General features: G+C 51.2%; 1 protein-coding gene across 2 annotated transcripts in view; it reads left to right on the plus strand.

Moving 5' to 3' along the window:
- Ntn1 (netrin 1) overlaps positions 1-14,422 on the plus strand; it is a 200,533-nt gene that overhangs the window by 172,790 nt on the left and 13,321 nt on the right. For both annotated transcript variants that reach the window (XM_052756795.1, XM_052756794.1), the window contains exon 6: positions 11,046-11,120. In XM_052756795.1, the coding sequence (XP_052612755.1) occupies positions 11,046-11,120 (75 nt within the window). The remainder of the gene's footprint in view (positions 1-11,045; positions 11,121-14,422) is intronic.

Below are 14,422 nucleotides of genomic sequence, written 5' to 3' on the forward strand. Positions count from 1 at the left end.
GAATCTTGCTTCCAGCCTTTACTTTTTCTACTGCTGACCCAGACTGGCTGCTTCCTGTGGGTTCTGATACTGAGCCTAGTGACTTCCACCCTTGGACTAAGGCAAGTGGGGCCTAGGGGTCTTGGCCCACCATGTGCAGCAGCAGCCTGGCCTGTTTAGCACATACCTGCTGAGGGCCTGATGCGTGTCCTCCTCCCTGGGGACCCAGCACACAGCCTCCGACTTCAGCTAGGAAAGAAGACAATGCACAAGTAAACGGATAGTCCTTTCATTACAGGGTGAGGCGTGGCCCCGAGGAAACAAATCCTCTAAAGACTGCAGCAGGACAGGCAGAGGTCAGCCCTAACTCAGGGAATCAAGGACATATTTGAGCAAGAAATGTCTTTGGGCTTAAACAGAAATTGGATGTGACAGAAATACAGTAAAGTTGGTTTCCTCTCACGGCTCTTTAAGTTAGAGTGAGAATAATGAGGGCTGCGATGACCCTGGTGCTGATTGCATGTCAGGTCTCGTCTTAGCGGGGTTGTAAAAGATGGCAATCACATCTCCATTGACCTAAGTCAGGAATCCGAAGCCGTAAGGCACAGTGCTGGGTTCAAGGACACACGGTTGTGTGTGGGGGGGGCCAGCACCAGCACCTCTATGCCTCGGTAGCCTCCCCACCATCCAGGCTGTCAGGTCCTTCATGCTCCCCAACACCCTGTCCCCTACAGGGTCCCCAGCTCTAAGACTTGCCATTCCCACTGAAGTGACCAGTTGCCTTCTGAAGTCTGATGGAGGGTTCTGTGTAGCTGAAGTTTTCCTGTGTCCCGGCCTGCCGGCAGTCAGGACGAATCTCTCCCACTCGCGTCCCCCAAGTGAACATACAGAAACTTATATAACTTATAAACTGTATGGCCGTGGCCGGCTCTGCCCACTAACACCCCACATCCTAAAGACCACTCACTGCCCCCTGTACAGGGCCTGGAGACGCTCTTTCTAGACGGCAGCCTGTGCCTCTGAAAGCATCTTGGCCTCCTAACTTCTGTGCCCACCCCTACCTCCACCCAGTGCCAGTGTGCACATTCTATGGTCAGAGTGCTCAGAAGGCTGAAGAACTCACCAGCCAGGTGCCCATGAGCAGCTGGCCACTGTTAGTGTCATGGAGCCTATGTTTGTGGCTCTACTCGTCTGGGCAGGCGTGGTCACTGCCCCTAGCTTATCTTATACTGCCCCAAAGTCCCCAGGATCATTGGTAATGATCCCCATACCAAGTTTGGGGACACTAGGTCTAGTTGCTAGGAAGAGGACTAGACCATTCCAGACTGTGATGTGGATGCTAAGAATTGAGAAGGTTCTCCACTGAGCTCAGAGGGAGGCTGCCCGGCAGGCGAGTAGGAGCAGGCACAGTCGAGGCTCAGTGGAGCCCCAAAAGGAAAGGCACTGGAGATCCAGATGTAGCTGCCGAACCTGGGAGTGGCCTGTTGTGTGGTCGATTGTCTCTCATACCCAAAAGGCATTGTTCACCCTATACTTCCAGGTGGGTCCCCCAGGCCACCCCTAGTCCAATGGTCATGTCCAACAGTCTGTCCTCTCCCTCCTTCCTGCCTGAATCCTGCAATGTGTTGCTATCACTATCACTGCTGCCACCCCAGTTCACTGATGGGGACATGGAGACCCAGAATGGTCAAGGGCCACCGACCAGAAGACATGCTTGTAGGATCCATTTTTCCTGATGGTAATGGTTTCCCCCATCAGTTGCTTCCACATAGAGCTGAGGTCTCCAGAGTGAGTACCTGGCATGGTGAGCCATGTGGACAGCATGGAGGAGGAGCCTTTCTTGTTGGAAACACAGGTTTTAGGAAGAAGGGAGCTTAGATACTGAGAGACTGTGGCAGATCCGTGGGATCCCTTGTGGGACAAGGTTATATTGCATTGCTTTCCATTGACCTCACGGGATGACCTTCATGTCTCTGGCTCTCCACTTAACCTCCTGTCCCTCTCTACCAATATGCCCAGCTTATGGACTTGATTTTCTGGCTTTCATTCTTTTCATGACACTCATAGAGGATCTCATGTGATTGGCCTGCTCTCCCCCACCCCCACCCCCACCATTGTGCCCGCTGCTGTTCTCTTTGTCTCATGATCCGCCTAGAACTTTCCAGAGTCAGCCATGTAGGGAGGCGCATAGGAGAACTTCTCAAGTGAATGGTAAAGTCATAGAAACAACGTGGCTGTGTCGGAGGAGGGACATTCAGTGCCAGGCATGCTTCAGCCACTTGGCATGAGTGTGTGTGTGCCTATTTCTGCTGGTTTCCTGGGCAGAAGTGCCTTCTTCCCTTGGCTGAGGTGTGCGTCTTTGAAATTGGAAATGGAAATGTTTGCATCTCCTCATGCACTTTTGAGTTTTCCTTTCTCTTTCTCTCTCTGTGTCTGTCTGTCTGTCTGTCTGTCTGTCTCTCTCTCTCTCTCTCTCTCTCTCTCTCTCTCTGTCTGTCTGTCTCTCTCTCTAGCTCTCTCTCTAGACCAGGCTGGCCTCAAACTCACAGAGATCCAGCTGCCTCTGCTTCCCAAGTGCTGGGATAAAAGGAGTGTACCACCACTGCCTGGCTCGAGTTTACTTTCTTGTGAATCACCTGCTTACCTCCTTTTGCCAGTCTATTTTTTTATTGAGTCACAATAGTTCTTTGTGGGTTAAGGACCCAATCATTTGCTTTCTTTGTTTAAACATTTTGGGGCTTTCTCCTTTTAATTATATATATATATATATATATATATATATATATATATAGTGTGTGTGTGTGTGTGTGTGTGTGTGTGTGTGTGTGCGCGTGTGTGTGTGCGTGCGTGCGTGCGTGCGTGCATATACCTGTGGATATCAGAGGACAACATGTCAAAGTTGGTTCTTTCCCTCTACCACGTGGGTACTGGGGATTGAACTCAGGTCATCTGGCTTGGCAGAAGGCACCGTTTACCTCCCGAGCATCCTCTCGGCCCCACACTTGGGGCTTTCTCGCACTTGATTGTCACAGAGGTTGCAGAGCACAGCACGCTCAGCTCCCATGTCAATCTGCTGCTAGAAGTGGCTTCATTTTAGGAGCCCCAGAGCTCAACGTTAAGTGGACATTCTGTCGTTAAAGCTGGTGGGACTTCAGGGTGATGAACCCATGGGCGAGACCAGCCCACATTAGAGAGAGACAGTTGCATGGAGGTTAAGGGACTCCAGGAGGCTCAGATCTTTTGGAGAAGTGACTCGGTGCTTGGACAAGTGCTTGTTGGTGAGAGGGTCAAGAAGGTGGTCTTGCCTGGCAGAAAGGAATCACCTCCAGCCAATAACCAGGAGTAAGAATTGGGAGTGCTGTCCCCATTGCCCCATGATAGCTGTGGTGAACTCCCCTGGGTTACCCTGGGTCCCCTGAATGCTGAACACATTGGAATTGGGCTTGCTGGCCTGGGCAGAGTCCACGCTACCTACAGTTGTAGGTCAGGCTCCACTTGTCCTTTATCACCTGCTGGGGAGAATGACCTGACCAAGACAGACAGCTGGGTGTACTCCCTTCTCTCCTTGAGCCATTTCCTCCCGTTCAGAGGGAATCAAGACCCTTCCCCAGCACTGAGCCATGGGGGGCGGGCAGAGCTCACCCAACTCTCTAGGGTTTTCCACCTCATGGTGGACCACATTGTCTAGATGTCCCTCGCTCAGCCCTGTCCAGCCCGCAGCTTCCCAATGGCAACAGGAGCGGGAACAGAGGCATGGCCGAAGAGTGGGCCAGGACTACGAGAGGGAGACCTTTGCCAGCTCCCCGCCCTGCTCTGAGGGGAGGTGCCAGCTGCGGTGCCCCAGGCTCCCGCCATAGGCCGCCAGGCTCTGCTTGCCATATGCTTGGAGATGAGCCTGGAGCCGCGAGCAGGCTGGCCCAGCAGGGTTCTGGCACCTGGGCACAGGAGGCAGAGCAGGGGGGCCAGCTACCCAAGGTGCAGGAGAGGCCTGAAGGGGCTCGGCCTGTGGGGCACCTCTTGCCTCTTGGCTGTGGGTTGGTCAGGAGAGCAGGTGGGAGGACTGAAAAGGAGGTAGGCTGCTCCCAAGAGGGGCTGGGATGCCAGCCAGCCGGGATGAGCCTTCGCAGGCTGGGCAGATGGCCCCTTCTGGGTCCCAGCAGCCCTCCCCCGGACGGAGAATGTCCAAGTGGAGACCAGGTGGCACCTGGGGCCAACCCTGGCAGCCCTAGTCTTTGGTGGGGGAAGAGAGCCCGGTGGAAGGAGCACCTTGGAGCAGGTGCCCCTGAAGACCTGCCAGTGTTTACCTGGCCACTCAGCCATCCATCTCGAGGGTCAGCAGGAGTGGGATGGTGGGTGCTCAGACCACTAGGTAGAGTGGATGGGTTTCTAGACATGAAGCTGGTGATCACGGGTCTGTAGGACCTGCCATGTCTGGTCCAGGGTCTGGCAGCTGTTGTATCAAGGTTGGGGCCTATGAAACTGTGGTATTGTTTTTTGTTTATGTCTTCGCATTGTGAAATGGTCGATTTCAGTGCTTTGATGCAGTCTGTCATTTAATAACGTTCCCATCTTTTTCTGTTTCTAAATAAATCAAGTAGCATGAAATGGCCACGTCCATCCCAGGCTCACATGGCCATATCTGTGAACCCAGCTCGTTCTAGACATCTCTCAAGTCTGTCTGTTCAGTTCGGTCATTTCAGTTCTCCTGAAAATATGCATTTCATTCAGATTCCAGGATTGTCGCCTGGAGTCATTGTACAATAATCTTCTAATTCACAACATTTCTTTAGGTCAGGGTTTTCTCATTCTTCCTAGTCTGTTTTCTTTCTTTAATTCATAATTAGACATGACAATGTTTTGTCTGGTCTTTTTTTTTTTAAGTGTGTTTGGAAGCATTTCAAAGAGTCAAGCTTTGGGTGTATTTGTAATTTTAAGCGCCCCCCCCCCATTCTGCTTATTTCTGCTTCTGCTGTTATTAATTCTTCCTCTCTCTTTGAGTTTTGTTTTGCTCATTTTTTTTAAGTTTCTAAGGCTGAGTCTGGTTTACTTATTTTGATCATTTCTTTCGTCATAACAAGTATTATTAATTATAGTGTGGTCAGGAAGTGTGGACTGTACAGCTTCTTATAATTAATTTAACATTTTTTTCTACTTAGATGTGTGTGTGTGTGTGTGTGTGTCTTGTCTGTCTGTCTCTGCTTAAATATATTTCGGTGAAATCTTATTACATATACAAAATAATTTAAACACTTTTACATCTGTTCATTTATTTATTGTGTGCATCTGTGTGGGTGTAGGTGTGTCATGGCGCACATGTGGAAGTCAGAGGACAGCTTGTAGGAGTTGGGTCTCTCCTTCCACCGTGCGGGTTCTGGGGCTTGAACTTGGGTTGTCAGGCTTGGCTGCAATCTTCTTTATCCCCTGAGCCATCTTGCTGGCCCCATACAATAATTTTACTTGGTAACTTTTCTCTATGCGTTTTGAGCATGCTTGTTTTGAATTGTGCCTTTTCTGATATTAACATTTCTGCTTCTTGGCCCCCTTTTGTTTGTTTGCATTTGCTGGTACACAAAACCTTTGTCGCCGTTTAAACTGTCTTTTTAAATTTCCCTTCGATCCTTGTGTATGACTTACCTTCCTTGTCAGCATTACAAAGTCCCTGAGAAAACAACTTGAAAGGAGGAAGTGAGGCTCAGGGCCTCAGGGAGGGTCAGTCATCAAGGTGTGGTGAGGTGGAGTGGTCCAGGGGGCAGCCCAGGAGAGGGGAGTGACCACTCTGACTTTTTTTCTGGTCTCCTTTCGTTGTGTCTGAGCCTCTGGCTGCTGGATGGTGCTGACACACTGATGTTGGGTCTCCTCCCCTCAGCCGCTTCCCTGGGAAGACCAGCCTCTGCATTCCTCGGAGGTGTGACTGTGTGAGTGTCTCTGAGCATGTGCACTCGAGGGCAGTGCTTGTGGAGGCCAGAAGAGGGTATCAGATCTGGAGCGGGAGTTACAGGTGGTTGTGAGCTGTCAGTGAAGGTCCTGAAAACTGAATGCCAGCATCTAGCCACCCTCCCACCCCCGACCCCGGTGATCCTAAAAGCAGTTAAATTGACAACAAAGAGTAACTGTCAACACCTTCTTGTGCAGTAGTTGAGTATTATGGAGTCAGTTTCTGAAAAGGAGTGGTAGATCCTTTGATTTCATCCTTTTTTTTTTTTTTTTTTTTGGAGACAGGGTTTTCTCTGTGTAGCTTTGGAGCCTGTCCTGGAACTCACTCTGTAGCCCAGGCTGGCCTCGAACTCACAGAGATCCGCCTGGCTCTGCCTCCCAAGTGCTGGGATTAAAGGCGTGCGCCACCACCGCCTGGCCACTTTCATCATTTTATCCTCAAATAGTTTTTTTGTGTGTGATTTTTTTTAAGTTTTTATAAAATTTACCCCAAGCCATCTTAATGTATCAAAAATGTCTTCTAATACTTTCTATTTTCTCTGGCTTATTTTTTGACATAATTTTGTTTGTAATTTATTTCTTGAGTTCTCTGGCATTTTGTGGTATTTCAAAAGAAGTATCTTATTTGGCAGAGTCAAACATAAAATAACATCCTTGACATTTTTATTTAAGCAGTTTGATTCCCTGCCTTTTTCGACTGGTTTTTGCTAATATGATCTAAAGTTCCAACTAAATTCTTAAAATCAGATATTCTTAGTGTTCCTTTGTAAGCATTTTAATAGTTTTGATATTTGCCTTAAGTTGCAGAACCAAATTTCAAACTTTTATGTTTAATGACTTTGGAGACATGTTGTGTTCATAGCATAACTTTCCCCTCTCAAAATCCTCATTTTTTATTTATTTTATAGGTAGTTGGAAAGCAAATATGAAATTGTTTTCTGAGCTCTACACACTTGAGAATGGTCTGTGTGTGTGTGTGTGTGTGCGTGTCTGTCTGTCCAGTGTGTATGAGAAGACTGTCTCGCTAGGTATAAAATCCTTGTGTTGGAAGTTTTCTCCCTATAGACATTACTCAGTGATCATCTGTCCATTTCTTTTCATTGTTGGTTTTTGATCTGTATGTATATTTTTCTTACTGTAGCATTTCCTATGTATTACAAAGACATATCTGAGTGTTGGGCTGTTTTTCTTGCTTTTGGGGGAAAAAAATGCATCGAACCCTTTGCTTCTGCACATGTGGCTCTGTCTGGTCTTAGACATCCTGCCCTTGATTCTTGTTTCTATTTTTCTCCGGCCTCTGCTGAAGCCCAGTCATGGGTCAACTCTCCACTCTCTTGTGTATCCTCATTCTCTCTGGTTTTCCCGTCTTCAGCCCGTCCCTGTACATCTCGAGAGTTTCTGTGATGTATCCTCTGTGCTGAATCACCTTCTATGGTTTCATTCTCCCTGCTGCTTCAGAAGTGAGTCTTACTTGTGATACTGGCTTTCTGAGTTAGTTTTTTTTTTTTTCCCCCTAACTCTTATGTACCCTGTGGCCTGTGAGTTCAGCCCCGTTTCCTCCCTAGTTTCACAGAAGCTGTGTCTTTTTAGAAGTTCCTGAGCCTGTGTAAGTGATTGCTTCTGAGCTGCTATGGGAGACATTAGTAGATAAAAGGGTTTATGGCCATCATGTATTTATGGCTTGGCCCTTGGCAGATCCCTGCATGGCCCTGATGGCTGGATCCCCGTGTCAGACCGGTGGAGCTCAACCGGTCCAGACCTTGCTATCTGGTCTTTGGTAGGACTGACTTCTGCACCGTAGAGTGGATATCTTCTGTGGCCATGCCTTTTCTGATTCTCTGCATCCACAGTTTAGATCCAGAGAGTCACTACAAATGGCTTACAGTCCTACCTTCCTTCAGCTCCCCTCCCTGCCCACACTTCCTGTCGGTTTGTCTGCTGCTCGTGGTCTTCCTGTCATCCCCTCCTCCTCCTCTTCCTCCTTCTCTTCCTCCTCCTCCCTTTTTGTGATTTTTTTTTTTTTTTCATCAGACAAAGGACTGTTTTTGGAGGTAAAACCCCGATAGGCTTTGCCTCATCCACCACCATCTGCCTTTAATTAATTGAGATTGCTCCCAGATTCCGGCATTGGGTCATCTATCAGTTTCTTTCTTGGCATCCGTGTGAATTTTCATTTTTTTTTTTCACTGTCTTTATAGCTGTTTTGGAACAAAACAAGGAGAGGCCTTGTGAGTGGCTGCCAAGTAGATACCATGTTGCAGGAGTCAGAGCTGGGCTTTCCACTGGGATTTGTCTCTGTAGTCGTGTGTGATGGTAACGAAGGAAGCCAAGGACAAGGCCATTTTCCTTACCCAGGGACCCCTTGTCCAGCGACCGCAGCCATCTGGACCCAACATGGAGTCCACAGAAAGTAGTTCTTGCTGTGTCCATGTTCTGAAGGTTCTTCCCTTTCTCCAGAGGAAACACGGCTTCAGCCCGTCCCTCCCGTCCCACCAGCCTGTTTACCCGTATTTCACACACCACGCTAACGGGTGTGGTGTGTTTTCCTAGCTCAGTACTGAACTGGAATCTGAGGGAATAAGGGACATTCTGCACAGGAGACTGGCTTCTTTTTCTGAGTTTGAGTTAATCGCCTGTCTGGACTTTGCTCTGCTGAGCCAGGTGCTGGGTGCAGACACATCCTCACATTCTGGAACCACTAGGGAGCATTCAAAATCCAGACACGCAGGCTGCCTCTTCGGAGAAGGAAATTAGAGCATGTTGAGGATAGATCTCAGACTTTAGTGGTGTTTGAAACTCCAGGGTATTGTACTTCGGGGCAGGCACCAGGGACCAGGGCTTAGACTCACAGGCTGCCTCTGTGAGACTTTCTGAACCTTAGATTCTCTTTGTACAATGGACCGGGCTACAGGTAGAGAGGAGTTCATCAAGCCACAGAATAGTGCCAAGGCCTCCTGAGAGCTGGCTGTGCCACCATGGTGTGTGCAGCCTTTGAGGAATACCAAGATGGCTGGGCCCTGGCACACAGGTTCTGAGAGCAATGTGCCGTTAGGCAATGGTGGCTGCTGCCCACTCTTGGATACTGTCTGTCCCGGGTGTACATTTAGCTCTAGGACTTTGGCTATTCCTAGGGTCTGGGCAGTGATGCTGAAGGTTTGGGGGTGGTTTGTTCCTGGGACTTGAATGTTTTCCTCCTACCCTGCAGGATGCCCCCCCCCCTTGGGCAGGCCCAAGCTCAGCTTTTCCAGTATTTTAAGTTGGGCACCATGTCTCCCTCTTGCAAAACTGACACACCCAATAGTGTCCTCTCCACTTGGGTTGTTGCATGGGTACGCCTTGTGGACCTGTGTGGAGGACTCGGGCTGGCATTGTGACTTCTTCCTGATTGGAAATGAAAGCACACTCACTTGGGCCAACAACTTCACAAAAAAGTTACACAAAAGTTCCAAGTGGACCCTAAGCTGACCCTGCGGTGACGTCATTTGGTTCCACTTGCATCTCAGTTCATTTCCCTAAGTGGGGAGCGCAGCGCAGGAGACTGACCAAACCTGCTTGCAAACACCAGAATGTACGTATAACCCGGGTTCAGCCATGCTGCTGGTGAGTCGGCAGACACTCGGCACAGATGCTCCCCAGGATAGCTACTCCCAGCTAGGAAGGGCAGCCGTGATGGGTGATGCTGTAGTGTTGGGTTTTACCCTTTCCTGCCTTCACTTTGGGCATCGCCACACGGAGTGAAGTCCACACTCTGGAGAGCTTGGCCCTTGCACTTCAAAATCTCCCTACCCCAGGAACCAGTCATTCGCCCGGCTGGTGGAAGAGCCTGATACTGCAGCCTCCATGGTCCCTGGGCAGGGCCATCCTGAGGTGGGTCCAAAGGGACAGACCACAGGACAAGGAGGAAGAGGACATGATTTTCTTCCATTTCTTGGAACTGGTTCCTGAATTTGGGCCCCAAGAGGCTAGCCCCCAATTGTGGGATTGGGGCCATGGCTCCCAATGGTGGGATAGAGTTGCACTGGTTGGTTAAGGGAGGCATCAGCCAGAACATCTGGTGCCTTGAGAGAAGAGCTGCTTGCTGGGGGCTAGAGACAAGATCTGGAGAGATGGTCACTCACTGTCCCCTGCAGATCTGAGCCACAGGCTGGTGGCAGATAGTAGTGGCATGCACCTGTCCTCCTGTTCTGTATTCCCACATGCATCATTCCTTTCTCCCTTGTTGACCTTGGTAGGTAGCTTACCTAACTCTGAGCCTCAGTTTTCTTACCTGCCCAATGGGAATAATAACAGTTACATGAGAAACCAACTGTAAGACTTTTGGGGAGATCCAGCATGTACAGCGATGCAGGCCAGGCAGGTGGCTGGCAGCTTCCCGTCAGACTATCCTACAGATCTCCTCAAGAGATGACATCACCTTGTTTCCCACAAGCAGAAATGGCTGGCAGGAGAGGGCAAGGTTAGGCTGCCTTTGGGGTTGGGGCCAACAAAGCCACTGCATGTGGACATGTAAACTTTGCATCTGCTGCCTGCCTGGCTCTCTTAGAGCCTGGAACCCCCAAAGCTGTGGCCAGCAGGTATGGCCAGCAGCCAGTGGCCAGCAGTCCTGCCTCTCAGCGGTGGGGCCCATTAGGGCTAAACTCTTATTCGTGGGCATTTTATTTGCACACTTCACTGGAGTGGACACCAAAGAGGTTTTCAAACGTTTCATGGGCTGCTAATTTCCCCTGTGACCTCTTTTGTTGGGGCCTAACCCCAGCCAGAGGCTCCATGCCATGAAAGCCAGAGCCGGACACAGACCCCGACGGCAGAGTTGACAATGAGGTCTCTATCTGTTTTAATCAGGCCCTGGCTGAATCTTCAGGCAGAAGGAATTGGTGTGGTGCTTGGAAACTCTGGGTGGCATGATACAGTGGTCCCGAAGGCTCTCGTGGAGGCTGAAATATTCCACCGGGCTGAGGGGAGAGGGGTGGCCTTTGTCCCACTGGCCTCTTTTAGAAAGCCAGCCTGTCCTGAATGGCCACCCGCTCGGCCTGGCTCATGGATACCACTGGGTATCTAGGGAGGTGGCCCACTCGGCCACCAGCCCATTCTTTAGCGGCCTAATGAGTGTCTGTCCGTGTCCTCCCCTGCAGACTGTGACTCCTATTGCAAGGCCTCCAAAGGGAAGTTGAAGATGAACATGAAGAAATACTGTAGAAAGGACTACGGTGAGTGTGTGTGTGGGGGACGGAGGGGGGACGGGACAGCGGGGAGGGGGGCTTCTCTGGGGTGGGGGGGACGGCGGCGGGGGGCACTTCTCTGGGGTGGGGGGGACCATGGCAGGGGGGTTGGCACTTCTCTGGGGTGGCTTTGCAAGTGACTCGTGTCACAGAGTCCCTGGGATTCATGAAACCCAAGAATACCTTGTCTCTCCAGTGTCAGGGAAGCCACCGGAGCCTGGATTCTCCCAGTTGCCCTGCACAGGGGCCTCCAGAGCAGCAGGGGCCATCGAGGCTGGGACTCCTAGCCGGGACTCTGTTGACTCAGCTCCCAAGGGCTGTGTGGCTGCAGCCCACTCATCCGCTCTCTTACCCCTCTGTGTCCTTGTTCACACCCTGCCCTTTGTCTCAAGTCTTCTTTCTGCTTGAGTGAGGTTCTCCAGCACTGGAGTGGGTGAGAGCCCAGGGCTGTTTAGGGGATTCCCTTGGGCCGTGGCAAGATGAGGAGTCTGCCCTGTAAGCTGTTCCCCACCCTCACCCCACCTTGAGGACCCTGAGCGGTTCCCGAGGCTTTCAAGGGGAGACCATGCCACATGGGGGTCCACACTGGACCAGCTTGAGCCAGACTTGCCGTTTTCTCCTTAATCAGGCTTAACCAGGGCATCTCGGCGTATAGAAATTCATGATTAGGCACAAAGGAATTTCAAGAATTTCTTAAACCTCATTTTACTGTGAGCATACACATGCATACCCCTCACACTGAAGCCGGAGAGGACCCCAAGAAGCCAGACCAGCCCCACTTGTCACAGGCCATGTGGCCTTCCCCAAAACCCAGCAAGAACAACATGCAGGTTTTAGGTATTGATTCACAAATTGCCAGGTTGTGGGCATCCAGGTTCAAGCCCCACCTTCCACCAGGGGTCCAGGGCCAGCGTCCCAGAGAACAGACCCCTTAAAGAATGATCACCCCAGAGCACTGCAGAAGCTTCCAGCTCCCACTGAGGAACAAACCTGAGCTTGCTGTTCTTGAGAAATAAAGGAGGCACTTCTCTCCCTCAAGCTGGGGTGGCGGGTACAGGAGGATCTGACCTCTCAGGTCTACCCCCCATCTCTGCCAGAGACTGACAGAGGTAGGCCCCAAAATGCCACCTCCCCTCCCCCCCAGTCTCTGTGGGCCGAGAACCTGTGGCTTCTGTACTCTCCCAGGCTTTGGCCTTGAAGCCTGATCGATGCTCCTGGCAAAGCAGAAGGCCAGGTGTAGTCAGGAATGTGAGGGCTACTACCTTCCTGCTCCCACCCCATCCCCAGCACTGGGCCAGGAATGGAGGGGGTTCCGTGTGAAGCTATCTGGGGAGGGTATTGAGTGGGCCGGGGTGGGGTAGGGTTGAGCTATCTTTGAAAAATGCTGACCCATAGTGTCGATTCTGTCCTTTAGATGGAAAGAGGGAACTCTAAAGTTCCTGACATGGGTGTCCCGTGTTCCACCTGATTCTTTTGGACTTAATCTGGTTCCGCTCTCCTCCACCTAATTTTCCAGGGTCACCCCGGCCTCTGGTAGTGCCCTTGTCTACACCAGGTTAATGGTGACTTTTCTTTACGAATTTAAGACTGGGGCTTCGCTGACGCCGCATGCGGTGGGTGTTCCCGTAGTCAGCAGGAAGCATTCTTTTTGGGTAGGGAAATTTGGTAGGGTCTTTTGGGTTGGGTATGGCCTCTGGGCTCCACGTTGGCCTCTCTTTTCTGGTCCACCTTTTCAGGGCTGACGAGGCCTGACTGTGCCTTGCCCCTTCTGTCACTGCCTGGCTCTGCTTTTTCTCCTCCTCCAGCAGCCCCGGGAGGTTCTGAGTTAGTCTGTTTTCTGTTTCCCTAACAAAATATCTGAGGTCTATTTTTGGCTCATGGTTTCTGATGTCCAAGAGCCCCGGCACCTGCATCCACTCAGCTTCTAATGAGGGCCTTGGCTGTGTCAAGCCATGGTAGAATGTGCCATGGAAGGGACGAGGCAACCTAAGGAGCCAGGTATCTTGCATAACGTGCTCTTAAGATCCTAACTACGTTTCATGGGGAACCTTCAGGAGATGAACCCCGCTGGACCCAGCATACCTCCAAAGGGCCCTATCACCTCTCATCACTCTTATGCTGGGGATGTTATGCTCCATAAAGGTTCTGGTAGAGACATACCACTGCAGAGGTTTCCGGTTTCAGGGCCACCCTTTTGCAATAAGGTCATTTGAAGCAAGGGTAGTCTCTTCAGTGCAGCTCAGTGTCTACCATGGGGTCACATAAGTTCCACAGAGGGCTCAGAAGAGCCAGGCACTGTGGGATATGTAGGGCCTCTGGAAGCCTGGTTTGAGAAAGTAATACATGGTAGACCATAGGGGGCTAGACAGGGTGGTGGGCAGGTACAGGGCAGTGAATACTGCAGGGCTCGCCCAGCAGTGTGAACCTTGCTCTGAGACTGGGAAAGGCCTCTCCTTGGGCTTTGCTGGGCTGGGGAGACCCTTCTGTGCATCCTTGTTAGACCCGCATAGCCCGGGTGAAGTGTGTCTAGGTGGCCCTCCTGTACTTGGAAGGTCTGGCCAGCCCAGGGAGCAGACAGACTGGAGAAGGACAGGAGAGAACCTGCCCAGATACAGAGGAGGTGAGGCCAGGCCAAGGGAGCTGGCTCCGAGGCTGCCTAATCCCTGCTTGCTTGCTGACTGACACTCCGGCAGGGGGCCAATTAGGAAACACATTTCCTTCACATCCAGGGCACTTGGATGTTCCAGAAGCTGCTAATTAGAACCTGGGTTTTGCCATCCCTGCTGAGAGAGAAGAGCCCCTTTCTCCTCCAGCCCCACCAAGTGAGGCTTGACCTGGGGCTGCTAGAGAGAGCTCTCCTTCAGGCTCCGCTCATCCTGGGTGGCAGCCAGTGTGCAGAAACCTACAGCCCCAGGACTATGGGAAGATTCTAGCTGGGCAGCCCAAGGTGTGCCGGACCAAGCTTCGGTGGGTGGATACCAGGCAAGGCAAGGCAAAACGGGGGTCAGGGACAGCCTCATGACAGGGCCTTGGCAGGCTGCTGGCCCCCATCTAGAGAGACCCCCTGGTGGGGAAGACGGTTCATTCCTTTCCTGTGTGTAAGCTTCACCAGTCTGGGCTTCCACTTCCTCGGATCAAAGGGACATGATATCCAAGTGCTGGGCACCATGTCTAAGGGGGCTATCAGTAGCCCATGGAGATCAGGTCATCCATCACCTGTCTGCCCCCCCCGCCCCCCCAGCCACCTCAGTCCTCTGTTGCCCTCTAGGGGAATCCAACTTACCTTACGG

The sequence above is a fragment of the Peromyscus californicus genome, unplaced genomic scaffold (assembly GCF_007827085.1).
Source record: "Peromyscus californicus insignis strain IS unplaced genomic scaffold, ASM782708v3 Scaffold_3__1_contigs__length_106647218, whole genome shotgun sequence".
In the NCBI taxonomy this organism is placed as follows: domain Eukaryota; kingdom Metazoa; phylum Chordata; class Mammalia; order Rodentia; family Cricetidae; genus Peromyscus; species Peromyscus californicus.